General features: G+C 47.1%; 1 protein-coding gene and 1 long non-coding RNA gene across 3 annotated transcripts in view; both read right to left on the bottom strand.

Moving 5' to 3' along the window:
* The window catches only part of LOC123631533 (Grid2 interacting protein), a 31,615-nt gene extending 26,656 nt beyond the window's left edge, over positions 1 to 4,959 (bottom strand). Inside the window, exons 1-2 of one of the 2 annotated variants that reach the window (XM_045541266.1) lie at positions 4,529 to 4,959; positions 21 to 175 (exon numbers count right to left, since the gene is read on the bottom strand). In XM_045541266.1, the coding sequence (XP_045397222.1) occupies positions 21 to 175; positions 4,529 to 4,924 (551 nt within the window). In that variant the 5' untranslated portion in view covers positions 4,925 to 4,959. The remainder of the gene's footprint in view (positions 1 to 20; positions 176 to 4,528) is intronic. The other variant, XM_045541267.1, reaches the window with a different exon arrangement.
* Positions 4,960 to 21,535: 16,576 nt separating this feature from the next.
* Positions 21,536 to 27,860, bottom strand: LOC123631553. The gene is made up of 3 exons (XR_006733187.1): positions 27,622 to 27,860; positions 25,880 to 25,924; positions 21,536 to 21,635 (listed from the first exon to the last, which is right to left on the bottom strand). It is a non-coding gene; the product is annotated as an uncharacterized LOC123631553 (long non-coding RNA).
* Positions 27,861 to 27,927: the final 67 nt, after the last annotated feature.

Genomic DNA, 27,927 nt, shown 5'->3' with positions numbered 1-27,927 from the left:
CTGCTCCCACACTGCAGTACCTGAGGTTGTCCAAGAGTGGCCCACAGGCCTCACGGGGCAGTGCCAGGGTGAGAGCCCACACTAGGTCATCCACTCGCTGCTCGGCTGCAAACTGCTTCAGTGCCACAAACACCTGCTCCTTGGCGGTCGGCTGGTCCCCCAAGATTTCATCCACCTGTGAAGAGGGGTCCAGTGAACCCTGGAGAATCACTCCCTGCCTCCCTCCCTCCCACAGTTTACCTCCCCAGGACAGCGGACTCTGGAGCACGGACTGAGCACTTTGCCCCTAGCACATCATTTCAAACCTCATAGCTGCCTTACGAGGTGGGCCTGGTTGCATGGTTAGTATCTTCATTTCGTGTCTGAGGAAACTGAGGCTGATAGAGGTGATGGGTTCACTGGGCCAAGATAATGGGGTCAGGATTCAAACCCAGAAACAGCCATTCTAACGAACATTGTAAGGATCGAAAGCATTAATACAAAAGCTTAAAACTGTGCCAGGCACTCGATAATTGCTAGTTACTATTATTATAATACTATACTCTCTTCCACGACTACTGTTTGCTGAGAGATCCCACAGAGAACATTCTGGCTCCACAAAAAAGCCCCGGAACGCAAGCCTAGACCTGAATTGTGACACCCTCTGTTCTCCCTCCAAACTTTTGTTTCCTTTGTCTTTGGGTACAAACCAGCTGATACCAGTCAAGGCACATCTATACAGAGGAGTCTGTGTGGCTATTGGAAATGAGTGTGCAAATGGGCACACCCCGTTTCTGGAAGGCAGCTTAAGTGTGTCTAAAGCCGATCCTTTAACCCAATGATCTCACATCTAGGAATTTATCCTAGATGTGTCCTGACAAAGCAAAACAAATGCACACTGATGCATGAGTGAGGAGGCTCACCTCTGTATTATTTATAACACTGACATGTTTGAAGCAATGTGAATATCTGACAATATGGGCTAACTTGCTTACTGCCTCTTTCCCCACAGCAACATTAGTTGTATGAGATCAGGCTCCTTGTTTGTCCTGGGCACCATAGGTGCATAATCAAGGACCACTAAATGCCTGGTTTTCAGTGTCTCTACTGCCTCCCTCCTTGCAGCTTATATAAATGTTGAAGTCTCTCCCAGGCTATAAATACATACATACATACATGCACACACACACAGAGTTCTCCTTTGATCCCACGAGCTGATCATTCTCTTCCTTTTTGTAGCCTAGAACTGTCTACATTTGCTATTTCCATACCACTGCCCTTAACCGCTATAGTCCACACCCCCACCACTGCCACTTGCAGCTCTCTGTGGCTCTGCTCTGGCCAAGAACCCCAGATGGTGATTCCCAGATCTTGATCTTCAGCCCAGAGCTCACTCCTGAACTTCAGAACTGTAGATCCAACCGCTTCCTAGATGGTTCCCCACAAGGGGATTAAGGAAGGCTTTCCAGAGAGGTGACACTAGCGAGAGTAAGGGGCTTGGAGAGTTCCCAGTCAGAGGCCACGTTCTGCACATGTCTGAGTCCTAGCACATACACACCATGAAGTGTGTAACTGTCTCCCCACCAGATATGATGGCCAAGGTCTCACTCCTGTTCAGCCCCCAGCACAGGGCCAGGCACACAGTAGGCACTCAGTGAATGCTGATGGAATGGAACTGAAGCATGGCATTGCATTGCATTACATTTCCTGCAGGCCTCCAGCTGACTGCTGTCCCCCTCTGGTGAGCAGGGCAGGCTGCAGCCCCAAGCACCCCCCTCCCCATGCACCCACCGTGCTGAGAAAGGTTGATGGTTTGGAAGTCAAAGTCAGCAGCAGCCTCGATTCAAAGGAGTACATGGCTAGCTGCAAAGATATTTTATGTAAGAAAGAGGGAAAAAATAGTTCCTCCCTCCTGGGGCCGGTGCCACAGTGCGGTTTTGGTGTCAGTTATTACCCAGATGTTCTCAACCTACATCTAAGCATGAGGCACCATCACGGGACACTAATGGATTTTCTATTAAATATCAGCTACCTCAAGGAGGAAAAACTGGGGCAGGCAGAGTGCGGCAAGAACTCAAAGGCTGGTTATTGAAAACCACAGGGGGCTGCACACAAGCCCTGCACCATCCGGATGCAGTCACTCTCTGCTTTTGGGAGTGCTCGGTGAGCCCTAACCAGAATCCACCACTCCACATTCCTCCTTGCCAGAAAATGCACCACAGCTGGCCTGGGCAGCCTGTCAGATTGTACCCTTGGCTGCTTGGCACCCCATCCCTGCTTCCTGGCCAGGTGTACCTATGTCCCCTGCCCTGCTGGGGGCTCTGAGTATGCCCCCTTCCAAATCTGCAGGGATCAGATGGAGTTTGGGACAGGCCTTTGGTTCCATGGCTGGTCATCTGGGATTGTAACCGACATTACCAGTATTCACCAATATTTTTAGTTCTCTCCCCCTTTCCTGGACACATAGAAGACTACATTTCCCAGCACCCTCAGGAAACAGCCATATGACCAGTTCTGGCCAATGAGTATTGAGTGAAGGTGCTATAGTAAGAACAGATACACAATTTTCCATGCTGTCTTCCTCTTCCATGGGGAAACCTGAAGCTTCACATTGAGAAGAAGGAGTCTGGAATGCTGAGACCTCATGTGGACATTAGCCACCCTGAAAGTTACCTGAACTCCTAGAGGACTTTGTGTGGGTAAAAAGTAAACTTCTACAGTGCAAAGGCACTAAGATGTTGATTTTGTTTGTTACAGCAGCAGAGCCTATTCTGGGTATAGGAAGAAAGTCACATCTTTCAGGGAGCTGGACATTGGTGACATAGGGAAGCCAGAGCCGAGTCTTATGTGTATGTGAATGAGCATGTGTGCCTGGCTGCAGAGGCTGGGCTGTTCAGGGTTATGGGGCTGAAAGCCCAGACAAGGGATCCTGCCAGGGTACCTGATGGAGGAAAGGCTCCTGAGGGGGTGAGTTTAGAAGGAATGAGTATGTTTGTAATGGTAGGTTCAAAAAACAATAATAATAATAATAAAAGAAGGAATGAGGACTGGAGCAAGCTTGGGTGCTGGAGGAGGCCAGAGTGGGTGGGAATCTCACACATGGGCTGTGGGCTGGGAGCCATTTCTGCAATAGCCAAACCCCAGCAGGGCTTCCAGGCCCCCTGGCCTCCCAAACCTCATGGCCAAGCCCTACCAAGGGCAGGACTGAGCAGTTTCCCTTCCACAGAGGAAAAGTCTGTGAAGTCAAGTGTTCCAAGCACCAAGCAGATACTGAGTTTCCAGGCTGAGCATGCACATGGGGCCGGGGCCCAGGCAGGCGGTGGAGTGTCTGGGCTACAGACTATTTCCTGGTCACACACAGGCTCACTTTTTGTTCCACTCAAGTCTCAGTCAAACAAGGGCCTCAAGATCACATCTAAAAGCCCTGAGGGACAGGCATTCGAGGGTGGGTGGCCTGAAGTAACTGTACTGAGACCTTGCTGGTGGCTTGAGGTAGACATGACCTGACCGGGCAGCCTCTTCCTCCATAACTGTGTCACAGTCCAGGTTTCCTGGTTTGGCCTGGATTTGTCCAGGAAATAGCAGGTTTCTGCAAATCAGGGGTTGCTTGGGATTCTGGCCTGAGGCCATCCTCCATCTTTCCTTCCCAGCCCTGGGTCTCTGAGCTGTGCCTCTGCCTCTCCTTGTGGTCACCCCTTGCTTCCTGCAGGTGACTCAGGCCTTGGGCTCCTCTGGTGGCTGGAGGCCTTGGCCATTCTGGGCTCTTGACTCAATCTTTAGAGTCATCCTAACTTTTCACCTGCAACCCCCTCAGAGCCTGGTTTGTGCCAATGTTTAAGGAAATGCCTTTGGAAGGTTGGAGGACCCAAACTGGGCCCCCCTGTGACCAACCAGCCAGCCAGACTGCTGTGCAAGGCCGGCCAGGTCCTGGCTGTGTCCGGGCTTGAAACAGGTGTGGCTCTTTTAAGAAAGAACACTATTTTAGTAATATGAGCAATAGAAAGAAAGATCCTACAGCTGCACACATGGATGAAGGTCACGGATATAATATTGGGCAAAAGAAGTGCAGCATTCAAGAGCACATACTGAATAATTCCATTATATGAAGGTCATGAAGGCAAAAATCACCATAGTGATGGAAATCAGAACAGCAGTTATGTCTGGAGCACAGACAGGGAAAGGGGCAGGTGGGAGCCTTCTGGTTTCAAGGAATTATTCTATAGTCTACATTCTATTATTATCTATATGCTCTTATTTTACATCTTGATCAGGGGGTCGTTCCAGGGTGTATGTGTATGTAAAATGTATTGAGCTGTACAGTTAATGCACTTTACACCTATACTACCTCAAAGAAAAAGAAAAGCAAGTTAATATTACAAAATTAGCCGCAGGGTCTTGAAACTTGAGTATTATTATGTTTCTGGTAAACCTGTAAAAGTTTCCTCAGGGAGCGCGGCGCCCCGCCCCCAGACACCCCACCCCATAAGCCCCGCCCCTCCACATGAGCCCCGCCCCTCCGTTCTCCCCCACCCCGCCCCGCGCGCCCTACCTTGCGGCTGAACTCCTGGGCCTTGCGCCTGCGCTCTCGGTGCACGGCGTCGGGGCGCTTGCGGCCAGCCAGGCGCAGCAGCTCGCGACCCAGAGCGAGGCCGCGGCCGGACCGCTGGGCCCGCACTGCCGGGTTCAGGGCAGCGGGGCCGCCGTCGGGGCCCGGGAGCACTCCGAGGCTGGGCGGCACCCGCGGGCAGCGCCGCGCCAGGCGCACGAGGCGCTCGCGGCTCAGGCCGCCCACCGCCAACCCCTCCACCTCCAGGATCTGGTCCCCGGGTCGCAGCCCCCCGGCGTGCGCGCTGCTCCCTTCGGCCACCTCCAGGACGAAGCAGGGGCCGGAGCCGCCCAGCCGGAAGCCGAAGTCCTCGGGCCAGCCCTGGTTGGTGGCCGGCATGGCGCGGTGGCGGTGCGGCTGGAGCGGGAGACAGACAGCACGGGATTCCGCCGCCCTGTCGGTGGCTGTGCAGCCGCTCAGAGGCCCAGGGCATGTGCCCTCGAGGCCTCTGCTTCTCTGTCTCAGTTCCCCTCCATCTGTCTTTTGCCCCTTCCCCATTCCGCTGTCGGTCTGGGTATGAGTTTTTCCATTTTTCCGCCTCTGAACCACAGGAGGAGAGTGTGGCTGAGAAGACGGAGTGATTTAGAGGGGGCGCGTCAGAAGGGCAGTGGGGGCATCTGAGGGATGCACACCAGGTCTCAGGCCCCGCAGAGGCAGCGCGAGGGGTGGGGTGAGAACTGTGATTAGGGTGTGTGGTCTTTAGGGAGGGCTGGGACTGCTGCTTCAGTTGCCCAGGGGACACCAAGGCCAGAGTGGGCATCTCTGAAGAGACCCACTGATCTCTATATTGTTGTTAGCTCTGGACCTTATAATTTAAAAACAATATGGTGGGGATGTAAAAGACAAGTGGCCCTTCCTTAAAGTCTTAATTGGAGTGCCTTGGTTTTATACCAATGAGGTTACCCCTTTCTCTATGGGTCTACTTTACTGTCTGACTTACATGGTACACTTTGCCTTCCATTGTCCCCTCTTTCCTCGCTTCCGTCCACCTTAATCCTTTCTCTTATCCCTTTTCCATCTGCCAAAGTCCCCTTTCAGGGTCCTACATCAATCACAAACTTCCAGAAGCCCAGAATATTGGAGCGAGAAGAGGCCCCAGAGACCACTCATATCCCTGGGGGAGGCTTCATAAACCTCCCCAGACCGAGGAGGTGGAGTGTCTACACCTTGAGACAGGAGGGTCCTAACCCAAGGTCGCCCAGCGGGGCAATGGTAGAGCCAGCCCCCACCCCCACTTCCACCCAAGGCTCTCTATACAGTGCCTCCCTACCCATCTTGGGCAAAGTCCTCAAACCTCTGTCCAGAGGGTTTCTACCTATCTTGAGAATGCCCTCATAGGCTTCCCCTCGCTTGTGTTGTAGGAGATGGGGTAGGTTGACAGCTGGGCATGCCCTCCCTCTCTCCCATGCCTCAGGATTCTGGGAAACAAGCAATTACATACTAGCCCTGGTAGCAGGGGTGGGCATTGGTCAGGCCTGGCCAGTCATTGTATCCCAGCCCGTGTGTCCCAAGGAGGGTTCTTTGGAGCCCCCTCAGAGTTGGTATGTTGGCTTTGGAGGGTCTTTCCCTGGGCCCATTAGCTGTAAGGACATTGCAGGTTTAGGGCTGCCGCCATGTTGCCACCACGTGGAGGATCAGTTCTTATGATAGCATCACAACTCCTGGATCCAGCTATGCCTGAAGTTCACCCAACTTCCATTTGACAAAAAGACCTCCCAGTGACGTGGGCTCATGGATTCCTTTTTTTTTTTTTTTTTTAAGGCTGTTTAGAGTTAGGGTTCCATTACTTGCAACTGATAAGATACTGAGTAGTAGAAACTGCTAAGCAAAGAGGATACAAGAGGAGGTCTTATATGGAAGTACCATCTCCTTTCCTACTGACTTTTGGTAAGAGTTGTAAGACTCTCCTTGGGGAAGGATGGTATGGCTGATTTGGTGTCTCTGGGCTCCTGACTCTAGGAGGGCTCAGGAGGAAGAGGTGTCTGTCCTCCAAAAGAGGCTGATTGTATGGGCTGGTGAGGTATACTGGGACCATGCCATAGTGGGGATGGACTATTCTGGATGGAACAGTTGTGTGTGTATTTTTGTCTGTCTGTCTGTTTAGAGTTCCTTAGGGAGTCTGTAGGGGGAGCCTCTGAAACCGTAGGCAGTACGTGGTGTGAAGGCTTATTGTTCTGGTCACAGTGTCTGCAGGCTTCCTGACCTTGGCTTAGAGGATCCTCTGGGGGCTGGTTTGCAAAGACCTTGGTCTCTGGTGCTCCTCAGCCCCCTGCAGATGCTTGGAGACCTGTTCACGGGCATCATCCTCTTAATAGTTCCCTCTCCAGGAACCACCACTGCTGGGAAGCCTGGAGAACACTTCTTGGAAGCTGGGGGGCTGGGAGCAGGGGGGAGGCCCATGATGGAATGAATAGGAGGAAATGTCCCTGAGTGACATCCAGTGAGCACCTGCGTCACCTGGCCAGCAGAGGGCACAATGTGAGAACTCCTCATGCTGGGTGGAGGCTGTCACACCCTGATCTGGCAGGATCAGACCTTAGCCCACCCCAGGGGACCTCATTTTCATCTGTGGGGCTGTGATGCTGGCCGCTGGGCATGAATCCTCAGGGAAACTTCCTCTGGTGCTTGGTGGCAAAACACTGAGCCCCTACGGCCCACTATGCCCAGGCAGGGTGGGGGCATCACCACAGCATGGAGGGACCTGCGGTTAGTCCTTGTCCTGTGAGAGGAGCCGTCAGCTCCTCCACTACCAAAGAGGGGCTGGGTGGAAACAGAATGTGGGGCTTGGCACATGGTTCCCTTCCCCATGCACCTCTGTTCTGACCAGCACACCTGTGCTGTGTAGCACAGCTGCCCGGCAGAGGTCAGAGCAGGCACCTCCTAACACCTCCACACCCAACTTCGGGAGCCCACAGGGTCAAAAAGGCTGCCAGCACTTGACCCCCCAGGCCTTTTGAACCACGTCAAGCCCTCCAGTGTGTCCCCAGCCCTACAGACTGACCCAAGCCCTCTCTCCCACCCACCCAGAGTCCCCAGTCTGAGCCACCCTCTCTTCCCCAGAAGCAGGAATCCAGGCTCCTGACAGCACTGACTGGGGCTATCTCAGGGCACAAGAAAGAGGCATCAAAGGGGCCCCCATCCCAGATGATCAAGTGCTGTACCCGTCCCAGGTCTGCTCACCTTCCTTGCTGATGACTGCAGTAGCCACAGAGACAGAGCACAGCACTCAGGGAACACCCAGGACACTCTCCTGTTGCCGGGGCCTCTGCTGCTCAGGGCCTTGGCATCGGTTACTGATGCACCCGAGGTGACAGCTGGAGTTTCTAAGGCAAAGTGATCCTCTGAGTAACCTGAGAAGGCCCCGTTACCAGGTAGACCAGCAGGATGGCTGGACGGCTTGGCCAGGACCCAGGCTGGCCGCCCCTGCTGTGATCCTGGGGGACAGTGGTCCTCAGGTGAAAGTGAAGACTGCCTGGGACTGGGCCTGTCCACAAGGTCACAGAGCTTGGCAGATGGGCCCAGAGGATTCCACAGGGTTGTTCTGGGGCGGGTATGTCACTTAGTTCAGTGGGACCAGTGATGGTAGAGGGGATTGTGAGACCCAGCAGGGCGTGGGCATCCAGTTCCCGCAGAGAACACCCCGACGGGAGCCCCCCAGGCTGAGCTTATTGGCAGGAGAAATGGAGACTCAGGCCAGAAGAAACCGTTTGGATGGGGGAAAAGGCAATTTCCTACGTAATTGTGGAAATGAGTCAAGTCTGTAAAACTAAAGGCAAAAGGAGTGGCACATAGCACTGTACTCTAGTCAGAGAAAGTTGTGTCCCTTGGGGGTGCTGCTTAGCAATCTGAAATCACACTATATATGCATTCTGGAATTGAACACTTAAGTGCGTGGTGGGAGCCAGGCTTCTCCCTTTTGGAGTGGGAGGTTACAGGCAAGCAAGAGGGGGAAGCTAGAATAATCCATGTGGCAGTGGATTAGAGTTGTGGACATCAGGATGAACTCATGTTTAGCTTAATATAAGTATAGATGGATCCATGTAGAAATCTCTACAGGTACGTGCATGTGCAAGGGCTAGTATATGCTCCTGCATTTGCCTGCACTGTCTGCTGAAAGGGCCTGGGAGCAAAGACACCCCAGGAACAATGAGCGCAGCCAGTGCCCAGATCTTGATTTCTAGTATCATTCCCAGTGACAGGAGCCCAGGCTCCCTGGAAAAACGGCTGATTCCAGGGCTGGGGCAGGGAATATCCAAGATGAGCCTGGAGCATGTTCTAGTGCTAGAAAGTAAAGAAGTGCTAAACACACACAGACACACACACACACAAACACACGCGCAGAATAATGGGATTTACCAAAGGGACACAGGAACCAATTGAAAATGCCCCCAATGGCCAAAGCTGAAACAATTTGACAAACAAAATAACAAAGCATTGGAGTATAACCCAAAGTACACAATAAATACCCACAAATCCATATCATATAAATAGATGATTGATTAAATCAGTAAATGAGAGGAAGAGACAAATCTCCCGTGTTTAAGAATTCATGTAGCTAATTCCACCTTAGGGAGGTGGAGCGTCACCCCCCACACTTCAGTGTGGGCTGCACAGAGTGACTCCCTTCCAAAGAGGACAGTATGAAAGGGTTGGGAGAAAGGGAAGAGTAACTTCACCGAGGAGAAACCTGACAAACACCACCTCAGTCAGGATCAAGGTTAACAACAACCCTGACAAGTCACGTGGGTAGGATGTAGCCTTGACTTGACGCGATGAATGGCATTTTGCCTCTTCTCCCCAAAGCCCATAACCAGGCTAACTATGAAAAAATGGCAGGGAAACCCAACTGAGGGACATTCTACAAAATACCTGACTCTAAAACTGTCAAGATCTTCAAAAGCAAGGAAAGTCTGAGAAATTGTCACAGATTGGAGGAGCCTGAGGAGACATGATATTAGTAACTGAATGCAATATGGTATCCTGCATCCTGGAACAGAGAAAGGGCATTAGGGAAAAACTAAGAAACTCTGAATTGGTTAATAATAATAATCAATTTTGGTTCATTCATTGTGACAAATGTACCATAGCAATGTAACATGACAATAAGGGAAATTGGGTATGGGGTATACAGGGAGTTTGTACTATCTTCACAACTTTTCTGTAAATCTAAAACTATTCTAAAATTAAAAGTTTGTTTTTAAATCCTCTTCTCAGGGTGCAGGGAAAGGGACCAGATAGACTAGAAACTACTCCTAATAGGTCACCATGATTGTAACTGGATGTTTTCCAGAATTCTCTTTACCCAAAGATGCTCTCTGATTTACTCTCTCTGTGTGTGTGTGTGTGTGTGTGTGTGTGCACTCACCACAGGGTTCTCTTGGGGTTCCATGGGGTTCTATGTGGGTTCTCCTATATACCTTATAAACTCTGCTGGGGAGCTTACAGTATATCCTCACTGGAAAAAAAACCATGAGTGAACAAGAGTATTCCCAGAGCATGATAGAAAAGTGTCTGGTGTTGTAACAGAATACATCTTAGATCACAGCTCTGCATGCTTGACAGGCTGCTTGATTGTGCTGCATGGTAATTAGACATAAACAGCAGCAGTCACGTGGGTGACTTGGCATGCTCTTTTGTCTTCTTGCATGAACAAATGGATGTTTCTCCAGGATGGCAAAAAATGGGGTTACCTGACACTGCTGGAGGGAATGTAAAATGGTACAACCATTATGGAAAACTGTTAGGCAGTGTCTTAAAAAGTTAAATATATGGCCCACCTGTCTTTATCTGTTCAAGCTACTATAACAAAAATACCATAGACTGGGTAATTTATAAATAATAGAAATTTATTGCTCACAGTTCTGGAGGCTGAGAAGTTCAGGATCAAGGAGCCAGCAGATTCAGTGTCTGATGAGGGCCTGTTGCTCACAGATGGCACCTTCTATGGTTCCTCACTTGGCGGAAGGGACAAATAGGCTTTCTCAAGTCTCTTTAATAAGGGTACTAATCCCATTTGTGAGGGCAGAGCCCTCATGACCTAATCACTCCCCACAGGTCCCACCTCTTAACACTATCAGATTGGGGAATAAATTTCAACATATTAATTTGGGGGGTGGGACACAAACATTCAGACCATAGCACCGCCCATTCCTCTTGTCTACCATAACACAATACTACAGACTAGGTGGTTTAAATGGCAGAAATGTATTTGCTCCCAGCTCTGGAGGCAGGAAGGCCATGGTCAAGGTGCTTGGCCGGTTGGGTTCCTGGTGAGGGCTCTCTTCCTGGTTTGTGGACTGCTGCCTTCTCACTGTGTCCTCAATGATCTCTTCTCTGTGTGCCCTCAGAGAAAGAGAGTTGACTGAGGCCGAGCATGGTGGCTCATGCCTATAATCCTAGCACTCTGGGAGGTTGACACGGGATGATCTCTTGAGCTCAGGAGTTTGAGACCAGCCTGAGGAAGAGTGAAATCCCATCTCTACTAAAAATAGAAAAAATTAGCCGGGCATGGTGGCACACGCCTGTAGTCCCAGCTACTCGGGAGGCTGAGGCAGGAGGGTCACTTGAGCCCAGGAGTTTGAGGTTGCTGTGAGCTAGACTGATGCCATGGCACTCTAGCCAGGATGACAGAGCAAGACTCTGTCTCAAAAAATAAATAAATAAATAAATAAAAGAAAAGAAAAGAAAAGTAAAAAGAAAAAAAAAAGAGTGAGCTCTCTGGCGTCTCTTCTTATAAGAACACTAATTCTATCAGATCAGGGTCCCACTCTATGCCCTTAGTTAACCCTAATTACTTCCTTAGAGGCCCTATCTCCAAATACAGATGCACTGGGAGTTAGGGCTTCAATATATGAATTTTGGGGGGCCACATACAGTCAGCCCATAACACCACTCCTAGGTGTTTACTCAAGAGAAATGAGAGTGTATGTGCACACGGAGACTTGGACATGAATGCTTACAGCAGCACTCTTCACAGTAGCCACAAAACGGAAACAATCTAAATATCCATCTACTGCTGAATGGATGAATACATTGTGGTACATCTACACAATGGATGGCTACTCAGTAATAAAAAGAAATGAACTATTGATACATGTAACAACATGGATAAATCTTCAAAACCTTATGCTAAGTAAAAGACGCTGTTAACAAAAGGCTCTCTGATTCCATTTATTTCAAATTCTATAGCATGCAAACTTACCCATATTGTCAGAAGGCAGAGCAGTGATTGCTAGGGCAGGGATGGAAGACAAGATAAATTGCAAAGGGACATGAGAAAGTTTTGGGGTAAATGCAATGTCTCCTGTTTTGATTGTGGTGGTAATTTTACAGGAACATAAATGTCAAAACTCATTGAATTGTGTACTTTACGTGTATGCAGGCTATTGCATATAAATTACATCTCAATCAAGTTGACATTTTAAAAACTTGACTTCCTTGAGAGCTACATCCCTAAGCCCTGTAACCTAGAGGGGATGGGAAGGTAACCTGCATTGAAGCCAGACCCAGTCTTGTGCCGGACAATTGTCATACATTTTTTACCTCATTCAATTGTCACAACTTTCCCAGCAAAGCCAGAATTGCTAGTCCCAGTTTGGAGATGAACAAACAGAACTTCAGAGAGATCAAGTGACTTGTTCAGGGCCACACAAGCTCATGAGTGGCTGAAGTGGAATTTGACTGTCTGTGGCTCCAAAGCTCACGGTTCTGCCCACCACTCTCTGCTGCTGTGAAATAATAAGAAATATATATGTTGGTCTCTGCCCCCAGTTCCCCACACAAAGCTCCTAAGACCTTTGTAATTTCCTAAGTGATAGGAGCATCTGACCTCCAGGGAGGAGAGAGACGCTGATGGTTAAGTTTGTCACCAACGACCAATGATGTAATCAATCATGCCCAGGTAATGGAACCTTCATAAAAACCCAAAAGGACAGGGTTTGGAGAACTTCCAGGTTGGCAAGCAAGAATGCATCCATGGGCCAGGAGGGTGGTGCACCCCAACTTCATGGGGAGAAAAGTTTTCGAGTTTGGAACCCTTCCAAAGCTTGCCTTATGCATTTTCTCATCTGGCTATTTGTATCCTTTAAAATATCCTTTGAAATACATTGGCAATAGTAAGTAAAGTATTCCCCTGAGTTCTGTGAGCCACCATGAACCCAAGGAGGAGGTGGTGGGGACCTATAATTTATAACCAGTTGTACAGCTCACAACCTGGGGCTTGTGCTTGGTATCTGTGGTGATGCCAGGCGAGTGGGACTGAGCCCTTAACCTGTGGGATCTGACTCTAACTCCAGGTAGATAGTGTCAGAATTAACTTGAACCCTAGGACACCCGGCTGGTGTCCACTGGAGAATTGCTTGGTATGAGAAGAGAATTGCTTCTGACAATATAGGTAACTTTGCATGTTATAGAATCCCCCTGTCTGGTGTCAGAAGTGTTCTGTGTTGAGTGTGAGAGTAGGAAACGCCACTCAGTTTGTCCTGTCTCTTACGTCAGCCCTCAGGGGACAATGAGTCCATTGCTCTTTCTACTGACAACAGAAGAAAGCACATTGCTGAACTCCTGGCCTAACATTTTTTTCCATGCTCCGTGTTCCACCTTCTTGCCAGAAGGTGAACCAAGGGACGCCAGGCCCAGGGGCCAGCAGGGTTTCCTGGGGGTGTCTGCAGGTATGGGAAACCCCCGGAGACCCCTTGGGTGGCTGCCACTGAGAAGGGCTGGCATCCTTGATTCCTCTCTTTATTTTACACCCCAAATTCAAACATCAGCAAATCCTACGATCTCTACCCTCTAATTTCAAATTATAACCAGAGCCCACCCACTTCTCTCCACTTCCGCTGCCACCACCCGCCACTTCCTCAATGGTCTTCCTTTGCCCCCTGCAGTCTATTGTCAACATAGCAGCCAGAAGGAGCTGTTAAAAGAAAGTCAGATCCCGTCTCTCCTCTGCTCAAAACTCTCCGATTGTGTAAGTCCTCACATGGCCTGTAGGACCCTACCCAATCAGGCTCCTTGCACCTGCTGACTTTCCCCCTGCTGCCCAATCCCCTGCCTGCTCACTCCTTGCACGGCCAGGCACGTTCTCACCTTGCACTAGCCCCTCCACCCAGACCATTTCCCCACATGCCTGCAGGCCTCCTCCCTCCCCTCACAGCCTCTGTTCAGATGTCTCCTGTTCCGTGAGCCTCCCAGCCCTCCTCTGCTGCCTTCCCTGCTTTCTGTTTCTTCATAGCACTTCTCACCGTCTGACGTGCTGCCAAGTGTCCTACTGATTCACCCTGTTTGTTGTCTGTCTCCACACATTAGCATGCAAGCTCCAGGAGGGTGGGTATTGCTCTCTGTTTGTTCATTGCTATGTCTGCAGTACCTAGAACAGTGCTTGGTGCTTTGAGGGTGTTCAATGCCTATTTGTTAAATGAATGAACACATGAATAATCCCTACACTGAGATCCCGTACCGCCCATAGAAGGAAGTGCATCCCCTCCTCCAGGCTGCCCTAGGTAATCTCCAAGACAGACCCCAGAATGGCACACGGGAAGTATTATCTTGTGATTATTGTTATTATAATCACTAGTATTATGCTCTTTTGACAATTCAATTATGTTCCCCAAAGTTGCAAGTGGTTTTTCAACATAAACTTTTTGTTTTAGAGTCCAGTAGCTTCACCTATCGAAGGACATCTGGGTTGTTTCCGGCTTTAGGCAACTGAGAATAAATCTGCTATAAACATTCCCATACAGACATAAGCTTTCCCACGAGTTGGGTAAATATCTAGGAGAATGATTGCTGGATCATATGGTAAGTCTATGTTTAGCTCTATAAGAAACTGCCAAACTGTCTCCAAAGTGGTGGTACCATTTTGCATTCCCACCAGCTGCTCCACATCTTTGTGGACAATTGTTATTGTTAAGCTTTTTACTGGAGGAGGGGAGGGGGATTTTAGCCATTCTAACAGGTATGACATAGTGTCTCATGGATGCTCATCGATGTTTTCATTTGCCTCTTCCTAATGTCAAATGATGTTGAACATCTTTTCATAATGCTTATTTGCCATCTGTATATCTTCTTTGGTACAAGATATTCAAATATTTGTCCATTAAAATTTTTTTAATTGCTGAGTTTTAAGAATTTATGTGTGTGTGTGTGTGTGTGTGTGTGTGTGTGTGTGTGTGTGCGTGCGCGCGTGAGCGTGTATTTTGGATACAAGTCCTTTTTTTTTTTTTTTCCTGAGACAGAGTCTTGCTCTGACATCCTAGCCCTACAGTACAGTGGTGTTATCCCAGCTTGCTGCAACCTCAAACTCCTGGGCTCAAGTGATCCTCTTGCCTCAGACTCCTGGGTAGCTGGGACTACAGGCATTTTCCACCATGCTTGGCTATTTTTTCTATTTTTAGTAGAGATGGGATCTCTCTCTTGCTCAGGCTGGTCTCAAACTCCTGACCTCAAGTGATCCTCCTGCCTTGGCCTCCCAGAGTGCTAGGATTACAGGAATGAGCCACCACGCCCAGCCAGACACAAATTCTTTATCCAGTATGTGATTTACAAATATTTTCTCCTACTAGGTGACTTGTCTTTTCATTCTCTTAACAGTGTTATTCACAGAGTGAAAAATTTTTAATTTTAATAAAGTCAAATTTATCAAATTTTTCTTTTGGGATTGTGCTTTTGGTGTTGCATCTAGAAACTCAACACCAAACCCAAGGTCATGTAGATTTCCTCCTAAAATTTTTCTTCTATCAAACTCTGGAAAGCATCCAGCCCAACCATGGCACCCTGTTAAGAGTATCTTGAAGTTGATCTGTCTTCTCCATGAGAAGAGGCATTTTTCCCTGAAAATAATCCTCAGAAATATGACCATGAATATCATGTTACTGAGTTGTGTCCCTCCAAATTCATACTTTGAAGCCCAGTACCTCAGAATGTGATTTGATTTAGAGGATTAACCTTTAAGCAGGTAATTAAGTTAAAATGAGGTCATTAGGGTGGATCCTAATCCAATCTGACTGGTGTCCTTATAAGAAGAGGAAATTTGGACACAGACATGCACAGAAGGTAGACCACGTGAAAACGCAGTGAGAAGGCGGCTGTATGCAAGCCAAGGAGAGAGTCCTCAGGAGAAACCAACCCTGCCAACACCCTGATCTCAGACTTCTGGCCTCCAGAACTGTGAGGAAACAAATTTCTGTCATTGAAGCCACCCAGTCTGTGGCATTTTGTTATGACAGCCCCAGCAAACTAATGCACTGCCAAAGTGAAATTTTATCAGAGTCTGCATAAAAGGCTCTTCATTCAGGATGGAAGAGCCTGGGTAAGAGGCATTGGCCAGGGAGAACAAATGAGGGCAGACACGGAGTGAGTGGGAAAACCCAGACTTCGGTTTAAAATTGGCTGGTGTCTCGCTCTCTCCCTGCCAAGTCTACCCTGACATATCCAGCTACTCTGGAGACAGTGTCCAAACAGAGGATTTATGACTTGCAGTCATGCACTCCTACCCAAAACTTCTGTGTGTCTGCAGTGTGCTTGTAAGACCTCAGGTTACAAAGGATGGGGAGTGGGTGACAGCCTGCGGGGGAGGGGGCATGGGGGTTGGGGTTGATCTAGATGATTGCCCATCCCCATGGCTGAGAACTGAAGTTGACCAATGACGTAATGGCATTTTGTGGACAGGCTTGATGATTGGCACTGGCCATGCTGTGGCTTTCACTGACATCTTGGATAGCGTATCAGTCAGCATCGTTAATGCCAGCTGCTATAACAACCGACTTCCAATCTCAGTGACTTCGCACAATCAAGTTTCATGTGTTTCCTCCATTGCCTGTCTGGCACTGGTCTGTGAACCCAGGTTTTGCTGAGAGCCACTCTAAGGACCCTTGCTTCGAACACAGAAGTGAGATCAGCCCAGTGGCACACCTGGTTCCACCGTGTCTTTTTAATGTTCACTTCTTCTGTGTCTTGTTCTCCCCTTGACTCTTTTTTTTTTTTTTTTTGAGTCAGAGTCTTCCTCTGTTGCCTGGGCTAGAGTGCTGTGGCATCAGCCTAGCTCACAGCAACCTCAAACTCCTGGGCTCAAGCTATCATCCTGCCTCAGCCTCCCGAGTAGCTGGGACTACAGGCATGCACCACCATGCCCAGCTAATTTTTTCTATATATTTTTAGTTGTCCAGCTAATTTCTTTCTATTTTCAGTAGAGACGGGGTCTCATTCTTGCTCAGGCTGGTCTCGAACTCCTGAGCTCAAACGATCCACCCGCCTCGGCTTCCCAAAGTGCTGGGATTATAGGCGTGAGCCACCATGCCCAGCACCTTGATTTTTTTAAAGTCGTTTTATCTTGTTTTGTATGTCTATGCCAGCCATCTTCAGGAATTAGACATCCGCCTGGGCAGGGCGATATAAATAAATGTAGTGGACATTTTGAAGTTTCTCTTTCTGTTCCTTCTCCCTGGGGCCCTTCCCTGAAGGGTCAAGCTAGCTTTCCTGGATACTTGAGCATATGGGGGTGGGGAGATTTAGCTTAAAAGAGCCATCTTTTCATCCTTTCACCTCCTGAGCAGACATGTGTCTGTTTAGAGAAAGGTCTAAAAGCCAAACTATTTTTTTTCAGTGTCAAAGGTGGGGCTTTTGGGAGGGGAAAAAATATTGCAAAACTCACAGTTTACACCATGAACCATAGAGTGGGATCACTTGTACCAGGACTGAATTTTTGGACCTGAAAGAAATAAGAGTTGAGTGGTGGGCTTGGAAGGTAGACTCAAGAAGCAGGGTGGAGGGGTGGACTTGCTGCCAAAGTAGATCCTGGGTCACAGAAGCCACTCTAAGCCCAGTTGTGGGGACACAAAGGAAGCTACATTTGGCACAGCTGACTTTGGAGCTGTGTGAATTCCCATCAGCTGCACACATGCCCTCTTAGGGGCATCCTCAGAGGGGGACAACTAGGGTGACACGTGCCAGCCGCTATAACAAACAACCTCACTGCATCTGTGTATCACAAACCACCAACACTGTGCATTCAGATGCCTCTTGCTTCAAGCTGAAGGAAATTAGAAATATTTTTACCCCAAAATAAGACATTTTAACATTCTGGACTGACTAAGGAAAAATGAGTTGAATCCTCATTTTTCTGGGTGTTCCCATTTATACACATTAAATAAATTTGGTAGATTTTCTTTTATTAATCTCTTTATTGTGAGTTACTTTTCCAGCGAACCTTCCAAGGGTGAAGGGGAAGTTTTGCCCTGGTCCCCACGGAGCTAATGTTCAGGACCCTTTCTGACACTGCAGTCTTGGGTGTCCCCCTCCTCCAGGCAGCAGGGCTTCCAAGGCCTGCCCAACTGACTTTGGAGGCCCCCGGCCAAGGATGCGGCATCTCCAGCGGTCAGGGAGTGGTGGCACCTGTAGTCCCAGCTACTCCAGGGGCTGAGGTAGCAGATCATTCAAGGCCAGGAGTTTGAGTCCAGCCTGGAGATATAGTGAGACTCCCATCTCTAAAAAACTTTTTTTACTAAAAAGAAAAAAAGGAACTGCCATGGTGGCTTGCTGGCCTGACCTAGTCTAAAGTCATCACTGGAGTCATTCCCAGGACATTTTGTGGAGTCTGTGGGAGCCTCATTCCAGCTCCTCCCACTGGCCTCAACCGTTTGAACCTCCCTAGGGAGATTATTTTATTTTTTATTTTATTTTTTAGAGACAGTCTCCCTCTGTCACCCAGGCTAGAACTCCTGGGCTTAAGCAATCCTCCTGCTTCAGCCTCCAAAGTAGCTGAGTCTACCGGCAGGTACCACCATACCTGGCTAATTTTTCTATTTTTTTCTATAGGGTTTTGCTCTTACTCAGGCTGGTCTTGAACTTCTGGCCTCTAGTGATCCTCCTGCCTTGGCCTCCCTAAGCACTGATATTCCAGGCATGAGCCACTGTGCCAAGTTGTCCTGGGGAAATGAGAGTGGCTTCCTCTCTTGGCTTTTGCAGTTCCCCTCTTCCCTGGTTCTCCTCCTACCTCTTTGACCATCCGACCTGGCTTTCATTGCCAGCTCCTCTTTTTTTCCCGGCCCCACAATGTTGGGGAGTCTTGGCCTCTTCTCTACTTACACTCATCCTCTTCCTGCGCAATCGCATCCGTTCTGGGTGACCTTGCACAAGTACGTGACTGCAGCCTTGTGGCTAAGATTTCCTTTCCCTTCCTTTGCATACACATTTTCTTGATCCTGCACCAGGAGACGGCTGCCTGGAAGGAATTTTATTAATAGATTCGCCTTTGAGTCTGGGAAGTGAAGGACATCCACCACAAGGTCCTGCCATGGCCCAAGCATCCCACGTTTTCACTGTTGCACCTTCATTCATCCTGGGCTTACTCTTAATTTGGGGGGATATTTTTGAAGTATTCCTCCCTTCATTCCGGATATGCCTTATTAGATGCCCACTTATTGATTGCCTACCTGGCCAGCATCCATATGCCTTCCTAGTAGTACCCAGACTTCCCTTCCAGAATCCAATCTCTCCCCTAAGCAGCTTGTGTACTTTGGGAGAAACCGATCCCTGTCGTTGCAGCAGAGGGCCTTGTTTTACTGAAGCTGAACAGCACTTTCAGTCTTCTGGCCCCGTCATTGGTTCAGGGGTGAGCCTAGACCCAAGACAGCCCAATCATGGTGAGTCTCGGTGCTCCCACTTGGAGTAGGGTAGACCGCCCTCCTCTCCCCTCATTGGCTGTGAATGTGGAAGCATGAAGCCCCAGCTGTGGCTGGTGGCCATCCCACCACTAGGAGGAAAGCCAGTCTTGGGATGAAGCTGATACTCCAGTGGCAGGGCAAGGGACAAAAAGAACCTCTGTCCTTGGTGATGCCATTGAGTTGCTGATTCATACCATTCCTGAAGCCAGAAAAATCTCTGGACATTCCAGTGGCAGAGGCCAAGACATCTCTTTTGTTGTTTAATCTCATTTGCATTGGGCATACTGTTACTTGCAACATAAAGAGCCCTGACACCCCAAACCTCTTGTACTAGAAATACTTCCTGCTGTGTCTGTCTGAATTGATCACATGTTAACTTTGAGGATTTGCATCTAAGATATTAGTGGCCAATATTTATTGAATGTGCTTTATACACATCATCTCATTTAACCCTCACAACAACCCTGCAATGGTTTGAACATTTGTCCCCTCTAAAACGCACGTTGAAATATAATCCCCAGTGTGGCAGTACTGAGAAGTAATTGATTCATGAAGGCTCTGACCTTGTGAATGGATTAATCTATTCATAGATTAAAGGATTATTAATAATTATTAGCGATTAAAGGGTTATCACAAGAGCAGGACTGGTGGCTTTATAAGAAGACGAAGAGATACCTGAGCTAGCATGCTCAGCTTCTTGGCATGTGATGCCCTGAGCTGCCTCCAAACTCTGCAGAGTCCCTACCAGCAAGAAGCTCTCGCCAGATGTGGCCCCTGACCTTGGACTTCTCAGCCTCCATAACTGTAAGAAATAAAGTCCTTTTGTTTATAAATTACCCCGTTTCAGGTATTCTGTTATATGCAACAGAAAACAGACTAAGACAAACCTTTTGTGGTAGATTCTCTTCTCCTTACTCTACAGATGAAGAACCAAAGCTCAGGAGTTTAAGTAGCTGGCCTAAAGCCAAAAAGCTAGAAGAGATGGATCCTAGATTGGAATCCATGTATTGCTGAGCTCATCCTCTTAACCCCTACCTGGCCTCCCATCTGGTATTTTCATTCTGTATTTCCTCTTGGAATTACATGCACATCTGGCCTTAATAGAGCCTAGCATCAGACCTGATTCACTTGGTGGCAAGTGTGTCAATATGAAAGTCATGGGACTTTGGGGCACTAACCAGTAATTACCGTTCATTTCTTCCCACAACTCTGAGCACAGCATTTACAATGTGCCTTGGCCTTCTTTAGCCTCATTCTGAAGACAGATGTCACAGCTGATGGGGAATAGCAGTCTTGGTGACCCGAGTAATGGAGCATTTGGGACAGAGTGCTGAACAGTGCACTGGCTTGAGACCAGTTCGGAAGTGACTCAGGAGCTGGAGATGCCACCCTTTTACGTGGTGCTTGAGCACAGTTGCTTTAAGGGGCAGCAATCACAGTAGCAAAGGCAAAGTGGAAATTTGAAAGTGTAAATTGAGCACCCATAAATCATGCTCCAACCCGGGGAAACGGTGACAACAGTGGCCCCATCTACTGGCCAGAGGAATTTTTTTTCTGTTTTTGTTTGTTTGTTTTTTTGTTTTTTAGAGATGAGGTCTTGCTATGTTGCCCAGGCTGGTCTAGAACTCCTGGGCTCAAGCAATTCTCCTGTCTTGGCCTACCAAAGTGCTGGGATTAGAAGCATGAACCACCATGCCCAGCCAGAGCAATTTTTGTTTGGGTGATATCTAGGCTACAGATTTCCTTCAAGTATAAACTTTTGCTTTTATTCATTCATTCAACACATTTTTATTGAGCATCTACTACGAGCTAGGCACTAAAATAGTTGCTACTAATACAGTATAATAGGAAGCCAACACAGACCCAGTCCTTGCCCTCTAACAAAAATACAATTGTTATGTTCCTTTTTGGCTTTTTTCTTCTTTATTTCTCCATTGCAAAATTCCTCACAAATCACTGATTGTAAACAAGCACCATGTACTATATGCCTTTTGCAAAAGTAGCTATGAAGTCCTGTATCCCATTTCCAAAGTATTGCCTGAGTCATTCCCTCAGGGACAAGAGATCGTGGTGTAAAACGTTGTTGATCCTGTCAACTGATCTTGCAGCAGGTAAAAAACTGATACCACAGGTCCAGTTTCAGGAGCTGAAGGAGGGTTTAGGAGCGCTCCAAAGGGGGATTCTTTGCTACATGTGTCCAAAGCCATATACTCCTTTCGATCACAATTGAATTAAATTTTTGGTTTTAGGCTTAGTGTGTTTTCTCCTATGTGATTTATAAAATGCAGGTGTTAAGGCTCATGCTTAGAAGTTTTAAAAAATGGAGGTGAAAAATAAAATGCCAGAAGCAGCTGGGTTTCAGGAACTGACCGACAATGGAGAGATTCATCCTGAGAAAATAATTCAAATAGGAAAAAAAAAAAGCTATGAATATGCTAATTTCAAAACTATCTACAACATTGAAAAGTAGGAAATAATACAAATGCCCAACAATGAGAGAAAATTAGTTCATTATATTATATCCTCAAGGAATAATTAAAACTATTTAGATGAAAAATGCTAATGATAAACCAAATAAAAAAGGCAAAATTCCAATATTTTTTTAGACACTATGATTCCAGCTATGTAACCCTTTTCATAAAGTTCACAGTTTTGTATATACATAGAAATACACCAGCCAGGCGCAGTGGCTCATGCCTATAATCCAACACTCTGGGAGGCTGAGGCAGGAGGATTGCTTGAGCTCAGGAGTTCAAGACCAGCCTGAGCAAGAGCTAGACCCTGTCTCTCCTAAAAATAGAAAAAATTAGCTGGGTGGGGTAGCGCAAGCCTGTAATTCCAGCTACTCAGGAGGCTGAGGCAGGAGGATCGCTTGAGCCCAGGAGTTTGAGGTTGCAGTGAGATATGATAATGCTACTGCATTCTACCCAGGGTGACAGAGCAAGACTCTCGTTTGAAAAAAAAAAAAAGAAAAGGAAAGAAATATACACTAATAAAGCAGCAGTTAAGAAAGTAAGATATATAACCTTTTTTTCTTTGCTGTTATGTACATATTTCTCAAAAATTGAACATGAGTTTAAAAGGAAAAACATGAAGTAGGGGAAGAAGGGCTGAGCAACTACACATTTCTGTTAGGATTAGAATGTTTTCAGTTGCAAGTTAGAGTAAATGTAACTCAACATGGTTTATAAAATGGCTCGTCTAAGTAGAAAGTCCAGAAGTAGCACAGGGAGATGGACCCAGAGCCCTGAGTGAACTGTGCCTGAAGCTTACTCTACCTCTGGACTTTGTACTTAGATGAGAGGTCTGCCCAACACCCCCCCACGCCCACCTGTTGGCTTTATCCTCAGGCTGGCCTTCCCCACGGTCCTGAGATAAGGTAAGTGAGGCTTCAGGCTTCCTCTTTGATACCTTTCTTCACCTCTAGCGAAGAGGAGTTACCACTGAATGCGGGAATCCCAGTTTCATTCTAATTGGTTCACTTGTATTCCAGAGGCTAGCCTTGCCCTGGTTGGCTTTTGTTTTGAAAACTTATTGTAATAAAGGTGGTAGGATTTTGAGCCCAGGATTTTGAGGTTGCAGTGAGCTATTATGACCCTACTGCACTCTAGCTAGAGTGACAGAGTGAGACTCTGTCTCAAAAAAAAAAAAAAAAAAAGGTGATTGGCTAAAACCAATTAGGACCCATCCCCTATAGCTGGGGGTCGGCTTAATACTATCCAAAGAGCCTATAGGGGAAGAGTGTAGCAGACATGCTGAGTAGGAAACTTCAGTGTCCACTGCACTGTTTATGTGCAGGAGATTGTCACGAAAAGCAAGAATGTAAGCTGGAAGGCAGTTGAGAATTTAATATACAGATAGAGCCTTGAATAAATACTTGAAATGTCTCCTTTTCCTTCTGAAATGATCTCAGCCATCATGAGAAGACATTCCAGATGAATTAGAGATAAAAAGTATAGATCTCAAGCTATCCATGATGTGCTAAAAAAAAGGGGAAAAAAAGTACAAATCAACTAGAAGAAGGTATTGGAGAATGTGTGTGTACGTGTGTATTTTTTCGGTATGTGTAATATTAAAGAATACCTTTTTTTTTGGAGACAGGGTCTCACTCTGTTGCCCAGGCTGGAGTGCAGGGCATCATCACAGCTTACTGCAACCTCAAACTCCTGGGTTGAAGCAATCCTCCAGCCTCAGTCTCCTGAGTAGCGGGGACTACAGGTGTGCAGCACTATGACTGGCTAATTAAAAAAATTAAAAAAAAATTTTTTTTTGTAGAGACCAAGGTTGGGGTGGGGGTGGTCCCACTATGTTGCCCAGACTGGTCTCAAACTCCTGGCCTCAAGTGATCCTCCTATCTCGGCCTTCCAAAGTGCTAGGATTACAGCCAGCTTAGTTGGAGACTACATTTCCCAGTTCCCCTTGCAGCCATGTGACTGTATGGCCATGTGATTATGTTCTGGCCAATGGAATCTTAGCAGGAAAGGCAAGACATCATTTTTAGGTCCCCTTATCAAATGGGAAAAGCCTTTCATTTCTGTCTTTCCTCTTTCTTAGGAGCTGAAAGGAGGTGACCATGGGTAACGACAACATCCTAGTGCTGTGGCTCCAAAAACCGTGCATGAAGTGTCTCAGGGTGCCACAGCGAACTCATAGGGGTGCTGTGGGAACATTTGTCCTACATGAAATTGCTAGCTTGAGCTAGTTCACAGTTTCAACATTAGATTGGTAAATTCTTCTCCTAGCACTCTGGGAGGCCGAGGCGGGTGGATTGCTCGAGGTCAGGAGTTCGAGACCAGCCTGAGCAAGAGTGAGACCCTGTCTCTACTAAAAATAGAAAGAAATTATCTGGCCAACTAAAATATACATATATATAGAAATAAATTAGCCAGGCATGGTGGCGCATGCCTGTAGTCCCAGCTACTCGGGAGGCTGAGGGAAAAGGATCGCTTAAACCCAGGAGTTTGAGGTTGCTGTGAGCTAGGCTGAAGCCACGGCACTCACTCTAGCCTGGGCACACAAAAGCAAGACTGTCTCAAAAAAAAAAATTCTTCATGTGTTGTGAAAGTGGATTTGAGACTGGTGGTTTCTGATCTAGTTTTAAGTTTTGATAAATTGCTCAGTGTTGAAGGGGCACTATGTTGTTAGAACACAAGTACAGTGCTTAATTAGTTGTTCAGAAGTAATTATTTAATAGATGGAGTTGTTAGGTTTCTTTGTTTTGGATTTTTTTTTTTTTTTGGCTTAGGGGCTCCATGAAAAAACATGTCACTAAGGGTGCTGTGAACAGAAAAAGTTTAGGAACCTCTGCCCTAGTAGTGAAGCAAGACGAGAAGAATCTGGGTTCTAGGGTGATCTCCTGGATCTCATGCAGCAGAACCACCCACTGCTCCTGTGCTATCTACTAGCCTTTGGACTACTGCATGTGAAAGAAAAACTTTCTTGTTATAGCCATAGTGTTTTGGGGTCTCTCTGTTACAAAAGCATGGTGGACATTATAGGTACCCTGCCCATTTCCCATCAGCCCACCACAGAGGTCATTTGCAGACAGTTCCTGTACATGCTGCCTGAGTCTCTTTGCCTGAGGGTGTTCTCTGTTCTAGGGGCTGGGGAGTTTCTGTTCTAGGAGTGGCTGGGTGAATACTCCAGCTCCCTTGCCCCTCAGGAACAATTCTGAGGCATGTTCGATGGAACGTCTCGGAGGATCCGATCCTGGGATCCTATTCACCAACATCTGCTTTCTTGGCTTTCCATTCTTTTCTCTCTCACTTCCCCAACCATTCACCATGTTTCCTGGAAATATCTCCAAAAATAAACTACTTGTACCAAGTTCTTGTCTTTGGAGCTTTTGGAGGAACCTAAACTAAGAGAGGAATTGGCTAATAAACACATTAAGATGTTCAACCTCACTAGAAATCAGCCAATTGTAATGACCGTGGCATGGTACAGTGATTAAGAACAATGACTAAGCCTGAGCAACATAGCGAGACTCTGCCTCTTCAAGAAATAGAAAAATTAGCCAGGCATGGTGGTTGTGCCTGTCTGTAGTACCAGCTACTTGGGAGGCTAAGGCAGGATCACTTGAACCCAGGAGTTGGAGGTTGCAGTAAGCTACGATGCCACTGTACTCTAGCCTGGGCAACAGATGAGCAACATCCTGTCTTCAAGAAAAAAAAAGGAACATTGACTGATTCTCTGATGCTTGAGCCCAAGTGTCTGTGTTTGAATCCTGGCTTTAATACTTTCTAGCTCCATGCCTCAGTTTCCTTATTTATAAAAGTATCCTCCTCCTCCTCCTCCTCATCATCATCGTCACAATACCTATTCCATAGTTACTATATGGATTAAATGATGAGTATTTAAGATTTTTAGTGCTTAAAACAGTGCCTGGAACATAGTAATCCCTGTGCATTTGCTTAGCAAATAAATACTTAAATGCTGTTTCACCCATCAAAACAGTAAATATTAAAGGAATTGATCATATTCGATATTGGCAAGGGTCTGGAGAAACAGGCTCTCTTGGACATTTGTAACTGAAGAGCAATTTAGTAGTATTTATTAAAATTAAAAAATGCCTGTGTACTCTTTAACCCACAAATTCTACTTCCTTGTAACTGCCCTAGAAAAATACTCTTACCTGTGTGTTATGAAGCTTGTGCAGGTATTTCCACTGCAGTATTGTCTGTAATAGCAAAAACTGAAATTAACCTAAATGTTTAGCAACAGAACAGTTAGAGGTTGCAAATGGTTAAACTGTCCTGCAGGTGTGTTGTGCTTAGCTTGAATGGTGTTTTAAAATCTTGAATTAGCTGACAATTTTTTTCAGAATATTATGGGGGTATACATGTTTTGGTTACATAATTTGCTTTTGTATAGTTTGAGTCAAAGTTGTAAGTGTGCCCTTCACCCAGGTAGTGTGCATTGTACCCATTAGGTGTGAATTTACCCATCCACTCCTTCTCCTTCCTACCTACTTGATTTTCCTTGAATTTTACTTCCAAATGTGCACATAAGTGTTGATCGATTAGTTCCAATTTAGTATTGAGTACATGCAGTGTTTGCTTTTCCATTCTTGTGATACTTCACTGAGAATTGTCTCCAGTTCCACCCAGGTTGTCAGTATTTTAAAATATCAGGAATTTATGTTATAAAAATCCACATTTTCAAGTGCTCTTTAAACACTGGAATTCTGTATATTTGGGTTCAAGTTAACAATCCTTTGGTCTGTGTAAATAGCCACTTGTGCTTAGAACAAAAGATACCTGTTCCAGTTTATCACTTTACCTGTTTGGTTATCTGCATAGCCGCTTTTGGGCTTTGCAGATTCTGGAGGATACACACTAAATAAGAGTGATTAATTCCCTCAAGGGACTGGGATTTGGGAAGTGTGGTGGTCAAGGCAGAGTTTAATTTTGTGTAGCTTGACTCTCACCAGAACATAATATTGAATTACTTGCCTAAATTTGTTAAATATTAAACAAAGGTAATCTAGCACAAAATACAAATAGGTGCTCAAACCAAGACTCAAAGTTGGTCTGAACTGAAACCATCCAGAGAAAAATGAAAGGGGATAAAAATAAAGTTCCACATTTATGAGCAAAAAAGTTAATTCAAAATATCTAACCACTAGCTCAGTATCAACCAGCAGGGTGTGGGTCAGCTGGAGACACTGATCAAAAGTAGCCCGCTCTGGATATACGATGGGGCTCCATGCTTCACCACAGCCTGCCCCGCCCTGGTCACATCATATATTCAGATTTTTTTTGTTTTTTCAATTCTGCGTCCACAAGTTCATGAAGACCTTAGATACAATGTATACAAGGGAAGGTGTCCTGCTTGGCAAAGAATTGTTTTTAAAACGAAAAAGAAAAGGAATCAAGAAGCTGGGGTGGGTGGCAAAGACAGACAGGAAAAGAGAAGAGCTTGAAGGGCCAGCGTTTGGAGATCAGACATTTACCCTCAAAGGGAGGATAGGCCTGACTCAGGTTTTCAGAGGCATCGAGAATAGACTCGACCTCAGAGGATTCAGAGCAAAGGAACACCCCATGGGGGCCTTCTCAATGCTATGTTTGGAAGTAGCTCTTCTCGCCCCACGTCTGCCTACCATCAAACAGTCTTCCCTATTATCCTCAAGGTTTGGGGTCAAGCACTTGTCACTGCAGCCAGGGGGAGGATGTTCAGGGCTGTAAGGAGACATCAGGAACAAGGACACACGTGGACCCGAATCTGACTCTGATGGGCACCTACTGTGACCTCTATCTGCTTCTGTAGTGTAACGTTGCTGAAATGGTTCGGACAGATTCCAACGGTGTGGCTGACTGAAAGCAAACTCTGTCCACCACTTAGACGCAATAGATGAGCCCCCGAAGTGTGACTGACCTGGGCCACCCAGGTGCCCCCGCTCGGCTGTGAACGGGGCCACGCTAGGCTCTGCCCAGGTCCGTTCCACAACACCGGCGTTCTCGCCCCCAACAGGCCCAGGACGGTCCTCTTGTAAGTCTTCCGACAACAGTACTCTAAAATCCCACTTCCCACAGGTCACGCGCCGGACCACGGCCTGGGGTCGCCAAGGCTGGCTGCGAGGAACGGCCCCGAGCGCACAGAACGCCAGCAGCTAGCCCCACAACCCGCGGCCGCTAGGGTACACTTCCGCCGGAAGTCGGCGTGGATGCGGCGCCGCGCTGA

The sequence above is a fragment of the Lemur catta genome, chromosome 2, assembly GCF_020740605.2.
Source record: "Lemur catta isolate mLemCat1 chromosome 2, mLemCat1.pri, whole genome shotgun sequence".
NCBI lineage: Eukaryota > Metazoa > Chordata > Mammalia > Primates > Lemuridae > Lemur > Lemur catta.
This window is presented reverse-complemented; position numbering and strand designations above follow the sequence as displayed.